The sequence below is a fragment of the Theobroma cacao genome, chromosome 1 (genome assembly GCF_000208745.1).
Source record: "Theobroma cacao cultivar B97-61/B2 chromosome 1, Criollo_cocoa_genome_V2, whole genome shotgun sequence".
NCBI lineage: Eukaryota > Viridiplantae > Streptophyta > Magnoliopsida > Malvales > Malvaceae > Theobroma > Theobroma cacao.
In genome coordinates, this window is record NC_030850.1 from 25539258 (window position 1) to 25559308 (window position 20051).

General features: G+C 31.4%; 1 protein-coding gene across 2 annotated transcripts; it reads right to left on the reverse strand.

The window, feature by feature from the left end:
- Positions 13295–19983, reverse strand: LOC18613022 (ribokinase). Of its 2 annotated transcripts, none has more exons than XM_018125368.1 (13): positions 19688–19983; positions 19477–19528; positions 19280–19369; positions 19000–19077; positions 18817–18891; positions 17932–17984; positions 17271–17421; positions 16725–16835; positions 15933–16059; positions 15684–15781; positions 14604–14742; positions 13825–13877; positions 13295–13706 (listed from the first exon to the last, which is right to left on the reverse strand). In XM_018125368.1, exons 1-13 carry the CDS (start codon positions 19780–19782, stop codon positions 13626–13628), a joined length of 1203 nt encoding a protein of 400 aa, XP_017980857.1. In that variant the 5' UTR covers positions 19783–19983; the 3' UTR covers positions 13295–13625. The 2 variants fall into 2 exon arrangements, with proteins under 2 accessions (XP_017980857.1, XP_007050098.2); XM_007050036.2 differs by having other exon boundaries at positions 19477–19534.

Genomic DNA, 20051 nt, shown 5'->3' on the forward strand with positions numbered 1-20051 from the left:
ATTGAAGAAGGTAAAAAATATCAAATTAAGTTTTATAATATTGCAGTATAAGTTGTAATATGAGATTGTATTGGTTTTTCAATACAATCAGAAGTTAGGTTGGCTTATTTTAAAATAAACACTATAATGTAATTTAGTTAAATATATTACAGGAAATGTGAGTGCACGTCCCTCATACGAAATGCTACCTAAAGTTCAAATATCAAGAAAGTTTAGAATCTTGACGGGTTTGTCTCTTCAAATTTGAACGCCCAAGAACTTTATACCCAAAAACAACTTTTTATATTGTGGCATCCGTTAACGGGTGCTAAAAGATTTGATGGTAAGAGGTTTTAATGTTGAGAATGAAAAATGTAAAGTAACTAGAGAAGAAGAAAAAGAAATTCTTACTTCCAATTTAAACTAAATAAAACTAAATCCAAATTGTCATTTCTATTATGAGATGACATACTATTAGTTGCATGTAACAATATAATACCACTTCCATCAAAATATGCATCTTGTATCTCAAAAAGGCATAAACCATCTAAGAGTTCAACAAGCCCAAAAAATGGACCATCGTAACAAAAAGTCAAGACACCAAATCTATATTCTAACTTTAGTGTTTCCAAGGTCTAGCCTTACCACCCTGTGCTCCCACAACCTGGATCACTTTTCTTCCTTCTATTTACTCATGCAATTTTCTTGATGTAGTCTTTCATTTCCCTCTCCACTTCAAGCCATGATTAAATTGAAAGGTGTCAGTTAAAATTTTACTACGTAAGTATACGTATCGAATAGATAGTATATAAGTAAGCAGAGTATCGATCTTACAAAAAATTGATCTAAAACTTTACTAAGTATTAAAATTAGAACAAATTAATCTTATCCAAACACTCAAAATTAATTGATTGACTAAAACTAATTAACTAAAATTTAAACCAACAAGAAAAATCAAAATAATAATAACTTGAGAAAATATCAAATCAAACAAGCCTAGGATTATAATATCCCTCACACTTCATCTAAATCTTACCCAAAGCTAGCCCTTGAGTGAAACCACCCAAGCAAGGGCTTTAGGCTCCCAATTTGGGGAGGCCTCAAATTTAGGGAGAATTTATAATTTTATAATAATTATAATATAATTAATTATATTAAAAATATATAAAAATTAAAAAAATATATAAAACTAAAAAATAATTAAAAAAATTATTTGTTTTCTCATTTTTCTAATTATGTGCGTAATAAATCTCAATTTTCTATCACTTTCTTATTTTAAGAATGCTATTAATTCTTAACTATATTCTCTTATTTCCAATCAACTAACGGTCATATGTGTTTAATCATCTCCAACAGCTATTTTTTTCTCACTTATTTCTCTTGTTTCCAATCAACTCATTCAATGATTTTTAACAGTTATTTTTTTCTATATATAAAACTAATTATTTTTTTGGTTTTTTATATAACGGTAAAAAGTTGAAGTCATTAAATGATAATAGTTTAAAAGAATATTGCCTTAATCTTAAATGTTCCTTAAAATATAATAACTATTTTGATATTGATGGTTTAGATTTATTTTCATAGTTAAAAATTTTTTAAAAAATTATACAGGAAGAAAACAGTCCAATTAACATACTTAATCATATAAAGAGACTTGATTCTTTTCCAAATGCATATATTGCTTTTAGAATAATATTAACAAATCCAGTAAGTGTTGTTTCAGGAGAAAGGAGTTTTTCAAAACTAAAATTAATAAAATCTTGTTTAAGATCGACAATGTCTTAAGAAAAATTAAATTGATTGGCTATATTATCAATTGAAAAAGAAATATTAGAGAAACTTGATTATAAAAGTTTAATTGAAAATTTTGCATCTCAAAAAGCTAAAAAAATAAAATTTTAATAAATTTTTTAATTTCAATAGAAAAAGCCTCATTTGAATATTTTGCTTTAGGCCTTTAAACTTATTGGGCCGCCTCTAATCTTACCTCTCTTCCTTAACTTATTTCAATGGGCTGAATTGCTAACCTAGAGTCCTAAATTATTTATAAGGGTCTCCCGACTCATCTTATAAAAATATCTATTTTAACCAAAACACTATATCCCTATGTGAATTGAAATTAAAATAGATTTATTAAGTTCATACTCTAATTTGGCTACATATGGCCTATAGGTATATCCCTATCTTATAAGCAAATCAATTAATCTGATCATATGCTATCCCAATTTTAATCTACACTAAACTCCCTTTTCCAAGTTTGTTTAGGTTCCTAAATCAATTTAATTGGTGATCAGGCAATTAAAAAGCATTAAGAACAAATTGGAATAAACAATTCAAATCCGATTAAAGATAAGTAAGAAAGAGATTAAAAATTAAGATTACATGTGAGTTCAATTGTAATCCTAGAAAAGAAAATTAGCTACTCATAATCGCAAAAACAAATAACATTGTATATAATTCAACTATTGAGAATAACAAGAACAATAAAAGCCAAGGACGAAAACAAAACAATATTTGCCGCATTGATCTCCAAGTTTCAGTCTCAACTTCTAGCTTCTTGAATCTCCAAAGGATGTCTACCCTAATGTTCTTCAAACTATCCTATTTATACTAATAACTTAACCTATACTTCCTTAAGTTGACCTAGGGTTTAATTGGGCTTAAAAGTGTAATGAGAGACCTAAAATCAATTGTGAATCTTTACAAATTTTCATTCTCAGTGCAGTACATCTAGTCATTTTCCGATGCGATTTTCTCTATTTTCTATGTAAAACTAGGCAAAGTAATCTTCATAAAAGTTGTAGCTCTATCTCTTAACTTTCCAATGGTTTAAGAATCGCATTATTTAAAATTCTGTAGCACGACTTATGGCCAAAAAACTAAAGTATATGCAAGCAGACTTTCGGGTCTTTTAACATCTCACTTTCCAAAATTAAGCCCAANCTGTAGCTCGAGTTATAGCCAAAAAACTGAAGTATATGCAAGCAAACTTTTGGGTCTTTCAATACCTTACTTTTCAAAACTAAGCCCAATTTCTTTAGTTCCTACAAAAATATAAAAAAACTATTAATTAATAACCAAATTAAAAGAAATAACATAAAATTAAAATAACTCACTTAAAAATAAATCAATTATAAAAACAACTAAAAATAAATAAATTATAATTAAAAATTGAGGACTTAACTAATATTTAATAACAAAATTAGAATAAAATAATTCTATAAAATAGAATTATCAAAAGGAATCAACAAGTCCCAATCTTCCTTTTAGTAGACAGATTCCCAAGCCTCTAAGTTAGAAAGACACCAAAACATTATTGGATAATGACATTTGGAAATTGATGATTTATTAAAGTAAATTAAAATTTTGCACTAGTATTCAGATTTGTTTAGATACTAATTCCTTTGAATCCCCTTCTTTTTTCTCTAGTTTGGTTCTTCTTGAGAGGAACCTCACTTGGGATCTTTTCCTTACCTTTCCTAGATTGTGATTGAGTACCCTACAACCAAAGGTTTTTATCATTAGGAAAATAACATAAAACAACACAGAAGCATACTACCTTATAAAGGCACCACATAGATGGCAACCAAACACAATCATTAGAATGTTTTTTATTATAATTGAACAAATTTTTTTCACCATTCACAACATATTTTATTACCCTCACATGAGCTTATTGTGCAATGTTGGTTACTGTTGTTGATTTTTCACACAAGTGTACGTATCATTAACAAGTAATATAGTAATGAAGTAGAATATCGTTCTTACAGAGAATTGTTTAATTCTTACTGTTACCTACTAAAATTATAATACCCTAATTTTATCCAAACAAATAAAAAAAATTAAAACTAATAAACTAAAACTAAAATTAAATAGTAAATAAAACTCACTTAACTGCCAAACATAAGATTATAATATCCCTCAATACTTCATCTGATTATTGTCTCTCTCTCTCTTAACTCAGTTTAATGGTTTAAGTTGCTAACCTAGAGTCTTAAATTTTTTACAAGTCTCTATCTAGTTTCTCATAAAAATATCTATCCCAATTAATTTACTATATGTCTATGCAAATTAAATTGAAGAAAGATTCATTAAATTTGTGCTCTAATCTTGACTACGTATGGCTTATAGGTGTATGTCTACCCTATATGCAAATCAAACCACCTAATCAACTAAGTGTATTCGATCATTCGTTATTAAATTCAAGGTCTACCTAAATCTCCTTCTTCAAAGTTTAACCTAGGTTTTCAATTCAATCTAATTGGTGATTAGGCAATTAGAAGCATTAAGAACAGAATAAAATAAACAACTTAAATCCATCAAATATAAGTAAAAGAGAGATAAATAATTCAGACTATATATTGAGTTTTAATCATAATCTTAGATTAAAAATTTAGTTCCCTATCATAGTCACACATTATCATCGAATAAAGTTTAAACAACAAAAACAAACAAAGAAAATAAGAGAATAATCAAAAAGATAAAACTAAAGAATTATAATCTTGATCTTCCAAGTCTTTTTGAATCATTCAAAATGTTCTCAACTTCAATGACTTTGTGGCTTGACTTTTAGCTTTAAGTTTTGTGTTTTTTTGTCTTTAAGTCCTCCGAAAGGTTGTTTTTATAGGCTTTGAAGTTAGACCAAGTTGGGTGAAGAAAGAAGTCAACTTTAGCTGGGATTTCATCATCACACTATGTAAGTCGCAGCCTTGCCCAATTAATTAACAGAAATCGTAATTGCTCTAAGACTGCTACAGTATGTCAAATTCAATAAGATTTTTGACCATTCTGCATGCCGAACTGAGTAAAGTGGTAAACATAAAAGTTGTATATTTTTCTCTTATCTTTCCAATGATCTAAAAATCACTTCATTTGGAGCTTTGTAAAGAGAGTTATGATTGAAATACTGAAACGTGCATTAGAAGTCTGCACCTCAAAATTGTTCTCCTTCTTCCATTAAAATTCTTCTTTCAAACACCTACTAAAGTATAAATAAATCAATAACAACCTATCTTAACTATATTAACACCAAATTAATAATAAAATTGACTAAGATTTGATTGATTCACCTAAAATAATTAATTTAAAATAATTAAATAAAATCTACTAATTTCTATGCATTACTACAAGAACTAAGCTAAACTATTATCAAAATTAAGCCCAAATAACTTTATACCATAGAGTTATCACACCCCTAAACTTAAGATTTTACTAGTCCTCGAGCAAAACATAAAAAAGAAACTAACTTACGAAAATCAAATTCAGTTAATGAAAACTAAAATAATTATAGTTACTACTACTACTATTACCACTAAAGATAAAGTGCACCAACTCAATGATTCCTTATAATTTCCTCAAAAGTATGTTTATCAATTATTAACCGAAGGAAAAATATAGGCATAATTTAAATTCATGTTTTAATTCTAATGCAAGCACATTCTCGAATGAATTTCTATGTGTGTGTGTATAATCTTGTACCAAGAATATCATGATATCCAGATGAGTTTATGCCAACACAAATTTCAAATTAGTACTAAATTTTCGTAGGTTTACTTTTCATCTCTCTCTCCACTAATGTAGACCGATACAAAGCTAGGGATCAATAGGACTTTATAAAACTTGTAATGTATGACTAGAGTCAAGGTATGATAAAGGATATTAATGTGGCTCAAATCACCCTAAGTACATAATTATTCTAGGACCTACGTAGAGAGCTCTATTTTCCTTCTCCAAGTATACTTTTTCTTCCACATTTGAACTTTTTTTTTTCAACATATATTTTTTTTCATAATTTTACACCCTCAAACTTATTTTCTTTGTATTATTAGTAGGGTTACTTTTCATATTTTGAACTTTTTTTTTCACATCAACATCACCTTTCCACCTTTTTCAATATTTTGCTCAATTTATATTTCCTAAAACAATATACATGCTTAGGAGTGGGGGTTGCAAAATTGAAAAATTAATTTTAAAGCTAAGCTCAATTATTATTTCAGTTAAAAAGGAAAAGGAAAATTAGGCTCAAAAGGGGTATACTAAGGATAAAAATTTAACAAGGTTGACTTTTTAGGCTCATACAGTCCAAAGATGGCCTAAATCATCTCTGTATCTAAGTATTGCCTAAGATTTCGCTTCGAGAGAAAATCAAGCAAATTCTAAAATTCATGACATAATCTAAAATTCATATCAATATAAACCTTCTATAGATATTCATAATAATTCAAAGTAAAAAATATAGTGTTCAAAATTGTGGAAATCACATTCTAACAATGATACTTAACAAAAAAATTTAGCATAAATCCACACAAAAACCTTATTCACCAAAAACTAAAAATTCAAGACAACTAGTTATCATCATTGGATAAAAAAAATTATTGAAAAGAAATTGGCACAACTTTACTCTAGATTCCTAAAATTCAAACAAGAAATAAATTCATTTACCAACTAATCCTAAATTATTTATAAATGCGCATGCAAATTAAATCTAAAACTTCCACAAAATATTCATCACTAGAAAAATAAATTTCCCTCCCCAAACTTAAACTAAAAATCGCCCTCAATGTTAGAAAAAATAAAAGAAAGGTGAAGAATACTCCCCTGATGATTGGATGAATTTTGTAGAAGCTTTAATCCTCCTCCTCTTCCTTATTGTTATCATCTTCATTGTCACTTATAGGAAAAAAAATTTTCTGAAAAAAATAAATAGAGATTAGTGAAAATAAATAAATAAATAAAATGACAAAAACTAAAAAATAAGAGTTTCAAAAGCTTGGGTTGCCTCCCAAGAAGCGCTTCTTTATAGTCAATAGCTTGACTTTGGTTGAGGTTTGAGTTTGCATGGAAAAAGCTTGAGGTGTGAAAGTAGCCTCCTCCAAAGATGAGGTTGTAGTGCCTTTAACTCAAGTTTTAATGTTTGCTTAACCCAAGGTGGTGGAATATGCTGACTTCTATCTAACTTCTCAGATTGAGTTCTTTTTGAATAATGCGCTTTTGCTATAATCTCCTTAGGTAACTAATCAACTGTATCCAGAAAAAGAATGGGAGGCATATATGGCTTGACTTGCGGTGATGTAGATATTTTCTCTTCTTGCTTAATTTCTTTGTCTTGAACTTGATTGCTGAAAGTATTTCCTTGATCTACTTTATCTCCATTATCTTGAAGTCTATTATTGATGGCATTAGCTAGTTGACCCACTTGTGTCTCAAGATTTCGGATTGATTATGCCTAACTTTGCATGATGGCATCAGTCCTTGTCATGAAGCCATTTGTCTTTGTCATGAATTGCATGAACATATCCTCTATTGAAGGCTTTTTCTCTAGCATAGGAGCTCTGACTTGTGACTAAAAACCATTATGGAAAATAGGCTGTGATGAATATGTAGGACCATGATCATTACTCCATGAAAAATTTTCGTGATTCCATCTTGAGTTGTAATTGTTGGAGTATGACTTATTTTGTTGCCCATCTAAGCTTTCATAAAATTGCATTGATTTGTAATAGACTGGACAACAATCACTTGAATGCCTATCTCCACAAAACTCACATGTCACAAAAGCACTTTGAAAAGAATTATTACCCCAAGCGTTAACTTTCTGAGATAAAGCATCTACTTGGGTGGCTAAAACACTGATTGCATCCAATGCATAATCACTAGCAACCCTCCTAGGCACAAATTTTCAAGTCCTATTTTATTATATACTTGTCATGTCATTCATGTGCTTGATAGAATGTTTGTATAAGTGAATGTATCGAAAAATCGTTAAAAGTCGGTATTGTACCTAATAGTACAATTAAGTTGATTAAAGCCTCGAACTAGGCCAAATAAAGATTTTTCGATGTATTTGAGAGTTATTGAATCTTAGAATGTCTTAATATGATGATTCAAAATTCGAGGATTGATTTGGAGTTAATTCGAGAATTTTAATAACATAGGGGCAAAATGGTCATTTTACTACTTAAGAGAAAAATTGGAATGTTGGATGATATTTTGACTAAATTTGATTAATTAGACCATTATTAGAATTTGAGAAGTAAAAAATTTCAATTTCGACATTTTTTCGAACATAGGGGTAAAACGATCATTTTAAGTGTCCATGAGGACGAAATTGGAAATTTTGAAATTTTACACCACCATGACACTTGTCAAACCCATGAATTTCACCCATTATTTTTTTAAGTGAGAGATTATATGTGGTGGGAATGAAATGCTTAATTGTTAAGTTTTTAAACATGGACCAATTAAAAGGTGACAAGTGTCAAGCTTTAATTTTATTTTAATTGCCTATATAAACTCACTTAAAACCCTCACATTAACACTCTTATGGCCGGCCAAGCAAGGGAACAAAGAGAAAAAGAGAAGAACAAACCCTAGGAAGGAAAAATCCATGAGAAATTGTTGGATTTCAAAGAATCAAGCAAGTAAATGTAAGATTTTTTTTTATTTTAGCTTGTGATCTACCTTTCCCATGCATTTTTTTTTCATTCTCCATGGCTGAAATTCAAGTTTTCAAGAGGGAACCTTTATTGGCCAAACTTAAAGAGAGAAGTTTTGGTGATGAATTTTGCTAGATTTCATAATATCCTAGTGTTTTTAGTCATTTTGTGATGTTTGGAAGGAAAAACAAACAAGAAAATCACATGTTCTTCAACCACCCTCATTTGGCCGAATTTTCTATAGGGCATGTTGATGATGGATTTGGTTGTAATTCATGTTATTTAGCTCGTAATTGATGATTTATGGTATCGGATATCGAAATCGAAATGAATTTCGGTTATGGTGAATTAAGTCACAATTAAGCTCATTGAGGTACTTTGGTGTATTTGGAATATTGGAAGTGTAATGAAGATATTGGGAGTTGAATTGGATGTTTTGGCTAATTAAACAAGGCATAGTGCGAGTTAGGTCGAATGCCAATTCAGTCTGATCATAATTGAACCCACGTAGAACATCGTCTTTAAATGATTATTCAGACAATTCTCATTCAATGTCATGCATTCATATAGAGCCTGAAATAGTTTTATAACAGTTTGGCACAAATATATTGAATTACGTGTCGTGTATCATGTATAGGTGGTGAGCCCTCTGATAAAGGTAAAGATATTGTACCCGAGGACCAAGAATAAAAGTACTCCAAACTCTTGCTATTGTGAGTAATCAAATGTTCATCTTAACTATCTAAAGTAGTTTATATTCGTTTTTTTATGATTTTAAAGAATAATGAACTTAAACTGTAGATTTTTATGTTTTACAATTTAAGTGATGGTTAAATGAATGAGATTTATAAATTGTTTTGCATTTCAATGATAATTTTGGAAATTGAGTAAGTGGAGATTAAATACTTGTGTTATCTATATATATATATATATGTGGTTTGATTGATGGCTTATGACAATGTGATGGCATGAATAGTTGGATTTGTGGTTTTTGGATTATATGAACTATTTTTGTTTTACCTTGACAGGCTGGATAATATCATATTAGCCATGTCATGCTATCGAAATGTTTATTGATTTGGTGGGTTATTTGATTAGCTTACTGCAGTGGGCGGGTTTCCGTGGATCAGCCTATTAGAGGGGCACGGTAAACCTTGTTATATTTTACCTTAGTATGAAAGACGCGGAGGGTATCTCCTAAGGCAAGTTTAGAGTTCACTTCACGCCCAACCACCACGTGAGGATGAAACTCAACCAACGCCAAGCAATGACTATATTTTAAAAGTAAAAACATGTTTTATGGGTATATGTCGTTTTAACATCTTTGGCGAACTCGGTTGGATGCCCGGGCCAAGGTGTCACCAAGTATGAGTTTTGGCACAAGCCAAGTTTTTTAAGAGAATCATAAGCCTTGTTGATTATTTTGATGAAATGTAATTGTTTTATAGGAATTGAAATGAGTTTTGAATGTTCTAAACTATATTATGATGGGATGATTTAACTGTCTCCATTTACTCGGATTTAGATGTTATAGATGAATTTTGCTTACTCACTGGGTTTGTAAAAACTCACCCCTTCTTTTTATCTATTTCAGGCTCAGGACAGTCTGTAGACAGCCGATTTTGTCGAGGGTTGCTTTTGGATTTGCATCCTTAAACATATTTAAGGTTATTTTGGGGCCCACATGTCATTGTAGAATATTTTCGTATACTTGGTTTAGTGTGCTATTATATATATGAATTTATTTTGTTCTTACGCTACAAAAAATTATTTATGCAGGATTCTATAAATATTGTTTTATAAGAAAATAAAATATTTTATTTAATATTTTTATTTAGTTTGATTAGCCAAAATTTCATTTTAAATGGATGATTTAGATTACTAAAATTATTTTTAGATAAGAAATGTATATTTTTCGATCGTATGCCGTATTTTCACCAGGTTTCAAAATTTTTGGATAAAAATGATCAAAATACCCCTTTGTGGTAGAAATTACTTTTGTTTGTTTTTTTATTTAAAAATAGTTTATATTCCCTTAAAACATGATATTTAGTAACTGTTACTCACAAGGGAGACCTAAAATTGATACAAGAGCCTTGCGAGGTTTCGGTTGACATTCTAAGTAATGAGTGTCTATTGAGACATCGTGGCGGTTGTCACGGGCTCGAAGAGAGTACCGGGTCGTGACACAAATGGTTCAGATGGCCACAAATAGTTCATCACCTCAATCAAAAGTATTTGAAAATAAGAAAAAAAGTTTGAAGTAAGATTAGGAATGCTTGGTATTAATATTAAGAAGAGAGAATTAAAAATCAATTCCTCGGCAACAGCGCCAAAAACTTGTTGTTGATTTCTTTCGCAAATGCACGTATCGTTAATAAGTAATATGGTAATAAAATAAAGTATCATTTCCATAGATAATTGTTTAATTCTTACTAGTAACTACTAAAATTATAATACCCTAATTTTATCTAAACAATCAAAATAAAAAAGAAAAATTAAAACTAATAAACTAAAACTAAAATTAAATAGTAAATAAAACTCACTTAACTACAGACATAGGATTATAATATCCCTCAATACTTCATCTAATTATTGTCTCTCTCTCTTAACTTAGTTTAATGGTTTAAGTTGCTAACCTAGAATCTTAAATTATTTACAAGTCTCTGTTGAGTTTGTCATAAAAATACCTATCCCAATTAATTTACTATATATCTATGCAAATTAAATTAAAGAAAGATTCATTGAGTTTGTACGCTAATCCTGGCTACGTATGGCTTATAGGTGTATGTCTACCCTATATGCAAATCAAACCACCTAATCAATTAAGTGTATTCGATCATATGCTATTCTATTCAAAGTCTACCTAAATCTCTTTCGTCAAGTTTAACCTAGGATTTCAATTCAATCTAATTAGTGATCAGGCAATTAGAAGCATTAAGAACAGAATAAAATAAACAACTTAAATCCATCAAACATAAGTAAAAGAGAGATAAATAATTCAGACTATATATTGAGTTCAATCATAATCTTAGATTAAAAATTTAGTTCCCCATCAAGTCACACATTATCATCGAATAAAGTTTAAATAATAAAAACAAACAAAGAAAATAAGAGAATAATCGAAAAGATAAAACTCAAGAATTATAATCTTGATCTTCCAAGTCTTTTTGAATCCTTCAAAATGTTCTTAGTTTCAATGACTTTATGGCCCGACTCTTAGCTTTCAATCTAGTGTTTTTGTTTCTTTAAGTCATCTGAAAGGTTGTTTTTATAGGCTTTGAAGTTAGACAAATTTGGGTGAAGAAAGAAGTTAATTTCAGCTTGGATTTCCGCATCACACTATGTAAGTCATAGCCTTACCCAATTAATTAAAAGAAATCGTAATTGCTTTAGAACTGCTGCAGTGGGTCAACTTCAACAAGATTTTTGGCTATTTTACAGGCTAAACTGGGTAAAGTGATAAACATAAAAGCTGTAGCTTCTTCTCTTATCTTTCGAATGATCTAAGAATTTCTTCATTTGGAGCTTTGTAGAGAGAGTTATGATCAAAATACTGAAACATGTGCTTTGGAAGTTTACACCTCGAAATTGCTCTCCTTCTTCCATTAAAATTTTTCTTTCAAACACCTACTAAAGTACAAATAAATCAATACAACCTATCTTAACTATATTAACACCAAATTAATAATAAAATTAACTAAGAATAGATTGACTCACATAAAATAATTAATTTAAAATAATTAAATAAAACTTACTAATTTTTATTCATTACTACAAGAACTAAGCCAAATAGAGTTATCAATTACGCAGCCCCTTGGTGGACGTGTATGAGTGCCACTGGTTCATAGACCTTAGTTCTTACCCTATAATAGGAAAAGTACATATAGCATTTCATGGAACACACTATATCAATATGTGAAAAACACAACCATCATGGAGTTGTGTTACCTTAACAACATTTGATTGTGTAACGGTAGTTCGATTGGAAGATAACCCAAGATCTTGCCTTCCAACACCTATATTCCTTTGTTGCATGCAAATTCCCTCTCCCCACCTCGAAAACAAAGAAAAACAAAATATTAGAACTAGAAATATATAATCTCAACTAAAGAAATTAAGAAAATAACATTAATTGAAATTTTCCTTTAGTTGGGAGTACACTGCTGTTCTTTTTGAACAACCTTGTTTGTTATGTTCATGTAAACCACATAGGTTACATCTCAATTTCAGACTAGTTCTTGTCCATACATAATTCGTCATCTCTTTAATTAGTCATGTAAATGTGTATATTTCATAAATTTATGGCCTGATTATGAAATATTTTTCTATTATGATTGTGTTTTTTTTTTAAAAAAAAAGTATATGAAATATTTTTATTAAGGGAAGATTTATAAAAATCTTATCCAACAAAAAACATAAATAGTGCAAAAATGCATGCCCTTCTTTGCTTGACTTGCGTATAAAAAAAAAAAATCAAATCAATCCGGTTACAGCAACTCAAGATAGAATTTTTTTTTTGTCATAATTTCTTTTATTATTAATTTTAAATAATAAAATTATATTTTATTTATAATTATATACATTTTAATTTAATTACAGTAATTGTATTTAAAATTTTAATCTTGATAATCATTTAAATGAATTATAAATCACGCTATGTACAATTTAATCCAATTCGTTTAATAGACATGTTATTTCATATTATGTTACATCCTTAATAAATATATTTATATTTATGTTTAAAATCTTTACACGTTCAATTAATTATGTCATATTCATATTTACTCGTGTAATTGTTTGTATTTTATATTTACAGAATAACAACTAAGACAAGTTAACAAGAATGATCAAATCTAATTAGAGAAGAAATTCCGCAATTAAAAAAAGTAGGCAATTTACTATATATTTAAAGCTCCAAAGCAGATGAAGACGGAGGCTTTGAGAGTTTAGATTCAAGTAGTGCGAGTCAAAGAAGCATCTCCACAAGAGGATGTATCTAATACAAAGTGAAATAGAAGCAAGTATAAATAATGTTGTAAAAGACAACCTTTGCTCTATAAAAGGATGTCTTGCTTGAACTAGGGCCCATGGCATGATGCAATGAGAGTAAAGCTCAAAGCAATGTCCTGGCCAATGTACATACTCTGGTTGTAGCCTGCATGGGCAACATTTCCATTTACTTCGCCTACAGCACCATGTCGGAACTTGCTATAAAAAAGTTGCCAAGCGTGGATCTGTACGGTGTGGAAGACCAGTTCGGGCTCCTAAAGCCCTACAGCCAGATGCAGCCTGCAATGGGCATCACATCAGGTCAGCAAAACTTCTCGAAGCAACCACATCGTGTCGCCCCCTTCAAAGCTAAAATGATTAACTTGCACCTAATTTGCTTAAGAGTATATCAGCTTACCACTTGAGCAGCAAATGGTAACATCTTCTCCGGTGGCATACAGGCACAGAGAGCTAAACAAAAAAGGGAAATGAAAGGGTCATGAACCTCACAAATGGCCTACACAATCAGTAAGTAGGAAACAAAAGGAGCAGTACTGAAATAATGGAAAAAATCATGCCATGAAATTTGCAAGTTCTCAAATTCTATAGAGAACAAACTATCTAGCTTATGAATTGCATAATTTTGCAGACCACATATAGTTAAAGAAACTGTAAGATCAATGAAACCATGTGGTATGATCCCTGTAAAATGATACTTGTTCAGCCGTGCCAGGATCACAAAGTTTCCAATAAGGCTTCTAACATAGGATCTCAATTGTGCATCCACTAATAGACAAAACCTCACTAACTGGTCAAACTGTTGAACAAAGGCTCATTTTGTATACAAATACAATCACCTTCAACATTAATTGACTGCATCCAGAAGATTAAGGTGATGAGTGGTTGTGATGCCACTGTTGACGTAATTGTCTACTCACACTTCACTCTTGTTCGACTCCCACACTATCAGAAAATGAAACAAGCTGACTTTTATTCCAGGTTTATTACTGCTTAGGCATTTTTGGAACAATGGATTGTTAAAATCAAGACACATGTTAACCTCAAGATTAATACGAAAGTCTTTCCTACCTATCTTTAACAATATTCAGGTACATTAAACAAAAATCTGTTTGCCGATGAATGAAGAATCTTTAGAAGACAAAAGAGAGATAAATTAGGTTGAATGGTTATATGTACCGTAAACTACTGCTCCAATAAAGGCATCTCCTGCACCAGTTGTGTCAACAAGTTCTGATGGCGGAATCTTCTCAGCTGTTCCCACAAATAACCGTCCAGTCACTGTCCCTATCCCATTTGCACTCAATTTGGTCACCGCCTACAAAGGGATAAAAGGGGAAAGCAAATTTATCAAATTAAAAAAAAAAAATGCACAACCGTCCTTTGACGTCTTTCCTTAAAGAATTTCATCTAGAAAATGAACAACCGCTTAGCATTCTTAATATATGTTGAAGCCATGTAACAAACAATAAATGGAAGATGAAAGAAAATTTTAAAACTTCTGTAGATTGTAGAAGAATAGAAATACCTTCCAAATTATTTGCCCAAAGAATTACCTTTTAACTCAAAGTCAAGCAAAATTAGGTGAGGTCAGTGAATAAGGAGGTTCCATTAAAAACTTAACCATTGAATTTTTTAGAACGGGCATCTAACCTAAAATCAATTAGCAATAAGTGGAGGGACCCTTACTATATTTATACAAGATATCCCCAACTTAACAGTTATAGGATTCCTTATCACTTCGAATATTCCCCCTCACGTGTAAAGACAGTAGACGACGTGGTGTGAATCACAAAGGGACCTATGAATGGATAACACTTGCGCTAATACCATGTCGAAAATTTAAAACATGCAAATTACAATTATAACTGGTGATGATGAGACTGGTATAGCAGAGTTAAAACAATATCTTAGCTTATGCTTAACCATAAGCATAGGCTTCTGCTTCCCCTCCTAAATTAGGAGTTCAAATCTAAAGAAAGATTTTAGACAACCAACAGAGTATCGAATGCCATAGAAGCCAATCCATGATAAATAGCAACAAGCTATTGGAGGCAAGCTTAACCATAAGAATAGGCTTCTCCTTCCCTTCCTAAATTAAGAATTTGAATCTAAAAATGATTTAGACAGTGAAGTTCATATTGTGCAACAACGCTATCCCCACCTACGGCAAATTATAGTAAACCTATACAGACTAAACATGAAGCACTAGAGATATAATATGTAAGTCAATTATAAGTCCTCCACTTTGTATTTTACCGATGAGACACATGTTGGGGTGGTCTTGCTGTCATCTATTCTCAGCTTTAGTGATTCCAATAAACTGTGAATATCCTTTTCTTCAGCATCAGAACCACCTGCAAACATAGTAAAGAAAACCTGTAAAAAATGTCCATTCCAATGAATCAAGTACAGTATTTCTTTATTTCATTGTCGGTTGCAACCATGATTTCTAGTTCTGGTTCATTTGACATTCTGCAATAACACAATTCATGCAACTATACTCACCATCTACAGTTCTTTCTAGCATTATACACCCATCTTCACCCAATGTCACAATCACAAATTTTAAGTTTGGCAATCTCAAAAGCATGGAAATAAGTGCACTTGGGACAGATGGAGCCTCTGACCATGCCTGTCTCATTGGAAGTTCATAACATGTGCCACAAAAATCAAATGAGTTAAAAGATTTCAGCAGTGATGCACAAGTATATCATCTTTGTATCTAAACATTAAAGAACCAGGCCAAAACCAATTATTGAACAGATTTAAGTGATAACAGCGAAAGATGTTTGCAAGGATATGGGTAGAAGACATCACTTGTAAAAGATTATGGAAGAAGGATCCTTTGGCAGTTGAACAAGAATTGTAGGACATTTCCTTTATTTATTAATGCATTTATTTTGACAAACATTTGCAAAACTAAGCTTGTTTTCAACATTAATGGGAACTATACAGCCAACTATTTGAACAGACATTATGCCCAACACAACTATGACAGAAGGGAGCAAAAGAAAATAAGCCAAGCATGGATATTTTCAAGCAGAAGCAGCAAGGTTGATGGCGAAAAGTTACATTGCCAGTTTCAATACAAACTGCCCACATTTGCAAATACTGTTTTATGAGAAAACTCACATGCTCCATCAAAAAATAAAGAGGAAAAGTCACTAGCCATCACAATTTCCTTCTCCGGAAGAACTTGAAGGCAAATAAAAAGGTGGTGAGACAGAAGATGCTCAAGAGATAGAATTTTTAACGTAAAAGAAACTTATAGTGATCCATCAAACAAGATGAACTTACCTGTGGAAATTTTGCTGAGCATATAGCATAACTAGTAAAATTCAGAAGATCATCTAACCCTTCCCTTTTCCGTTCTGCATCGACTAAAATTGGTATATTCTTCCGAGCCGCCTGTACTGGAAAAATCCAAAAAAAATGCTATCGACTTGCTATTGGTTGATATTAATCTTGATGAAGAACATAGAGGAAGGACTTGATATTTTAGCAATTAGAATGGCAAACTGCCAACATAAAGTACGCCATAAACTGAAGCTAAAGCTAATCATGGAACATAAAATAAGGAAAATTCAAAGAACTTGGTCCTATTAGAAGCTTTCAATTAGAACATTAGTTGCTCACAAGCCTGTGAGCAGCCTAACTGTTAACAATAACAAACTCTTCATTATCATAGTTTTTCAACCAAGGAACCGATTTGACAACTGTTATATTAGAAAATTAGGAAATTGAAAATACATTATTGAATCAATTCAAACTGCCAACCACTACTATAGCTCTTAGTTTCATCTACCTCGATGATGTAAGCAGAAGAAGAAAAAGAAAATTTACCTCTTTTGCAACAATTAAAGCAGTTTCATGCAGTCTTCCATCCAAATAGACCAAATTTGCTCCATCCAATGCAGATAATAACCTTGATTGAGAAAGCTCCTCCGGCATCATGGGTGGATAACCTGGGGTGTTAATACAGGTACGAGTTTTCCTGAAATTATTACTTAGGGTCAACCAACTGGATACATGAGTATTTACTTCAATTCATTAATGATTTTTCCAATAATAATATGCATTTTGGCCAAATCACATCAGTCAGCCAACATCCTGAATTTTTTCCTTGTACTTCATTTTTAACATAAGACACTTGTTGTTGTTGTTGTTCTTGTCATGAGTGTAAGATGCCACACCCAAAGAAAATGTAATTGAATTGAAAATACATTTTAACATCCACATTATTGTAAAGAAAGAGCCGTAGGACCAAGTCCAAAGTGACTTTAGCCGTCTAACCCACTCTGCTGAAGACAATTTCAGTACTTTAAACCTAATAAAGGCAGATCCCAAATGTCTATGTAAAGAGACAAACAGAAAAGGAGAACTTTTCAAGGAAAGACACTGCTTACTGAAAGGATAACATATAAACCAATGCTGAGAATAAAACAGTAAGGGGAGAATATCAAAATTTACAGAATGTCATAGCCATCGAAGTGTAAGTGCTCACGTTTGATTGTCAACAATAACATAAGTAAATGGTGAATTACCCTCCTCAGAAACCTGAAAGCAATATAATTAAGTAAGAGAGAGAGTTTTTTTTTTTTTTTTGAAAGAAGAGAAAAAGAAAATATATTACTACTGTTTATTGAAGCCAAAATGACTACTTGGCTTGTCTTGTACAAAACATCCCCAATGAGTAACACACATATCTAATATATTTTTTTCTTGATAAAAAATGTAACACTTAATTAACACTTAATTTTCATCATTATGTAATTCAGTCGAACTTCTCCAGACTTGAATTTGATCTCACAGTATACTCTGCTACAAGCTTTGCGAGAGAGTTAAGGTCATAATGCAACAGTTAATGGCAGTAAAAGATGCATGATATAATAAAAGGTGGCCCAGTGCACAAGGCTCCTGTGCTGCATCATCTGAAAAAAGATTTCTCATTTTAATATTCAGCGGGAGAAACAAAAACATGCATATGAACCGAGCAAATAACACAGATTTGCTTGGTTCACCAAGAAACAGTTCCATAGAAGATGTGATGCATGTGTACTTCCTAAACTAAAAATGATAAAACCCATTCATTGACAGGTTGATCTCTGCTAAATGTTGGTATAATGGTTGGAGTTCCTAGGTCATTTTCCTTCCTTCTAACTTGGGCTCAGGAAATTAATGATCTACATATACAAATGATTTATATATATTTATATAGAATCTGGGTGGAGCATAATTTCTGGAGTCACATAGCCAAAATACCAATGGTATAAATCTTCAAGACAAATAACCTCTATATACCAATCAAGAATAGAACAACTATAATAGCAGGCTAATGAATAAAGATCAATTCCAAATCTATGAATCGAAAGTTATCTCGAAAGCTTACAATTAAGAAGGAAGTGTCGACTCCATCAGCTTCAAGCTCCTCCAGTATACTCTTGCCTTGAGCATCATTGGCAACCTAATGATTTATATGATACAACAAAAATGTTACTGCAGTCAATAGTCAGGCTTCTCAGCGGAGTGGAAGCAAAAAGAGAATGAAAGTAGGCGCAGAGATATGTAAGGCCTTAGAAATTAATCGTGGATTTAATCCCAAACGAGCAGCACAAGTTAAGGAATTTCCAGCATTGCCGCCTCCTTGAACCTAAGAAAACACCAGCCAAAATAATTAATTAATCACAAAAGAAATAGAAGACAGAATTGACCAAATATGAACTGCATTATCTCACTGTAAAGTTAAAATCCATCAAAAGGGAAATAATTGAAACACTCAAAATAGAAAAAGAAAAAGGAAAAAGTCAAAAATCAGTAGATGAAGTAGGAAATGTAGATATTAGCATAAGAACCTTTAAGCTAGTGCTTCTGATTTTGTCATCAGGGTTAGGATAAGAAGCAACCGTGGCCAAGAAATCCACAGACACCGCTCCACAGCCTAGCTGTTGGTTGTGTTAACAAAGCTCAAACTTTATCAGTTATAGCGTAACAAAAAGGAGGGATATGAATGCAGGACAGAAATAGATCCCAAAAAGAAATAAAAACGTACAACGATGCGGTGTTGGGGAAGAGGTGGGAGCGATTCGGATGACATTTGGGCCCTGAAACTTTTCTCAAAGGAGATAAGATATGGCATATATTAAAAAAATTAAAAATAAAAACATTGGCTATGATATATAAATATATATATATATATATATATATATATATATATCTATTATAAATAGACAGAGAATGACGGAAAAGAGAGAACAGGGAACCTGGAGAAGAGAGACGGAGGGGAGCGAGCGGAAGACAACGGAGAGACAAGGTTGAGCGAAATGGCATTGGGGAATGGTGCCAGAGATGACAGCATCGCTTTCACTTCTTCTTTTGTTTTTTTTTTTTTAAAAAAAATTCTTCAGAAAGCTATTTTAATGGAGTGCAGTTCGCGTGCGAAACTAGGCGTACGTTTAAGACTGTTGGCATAGGATAGGAGCAGAAGCGAACCACGTCTGGTGAAATCAAGTTGGCTTGGACCAAAACAACAAACGATCGGTATCAGAGGTTAGCGTTTGGGGAGCTAAAAATTTGGATTAATCAATGTCAATAAAAAATATTCTATTAAAAAGAAATATGAGGACG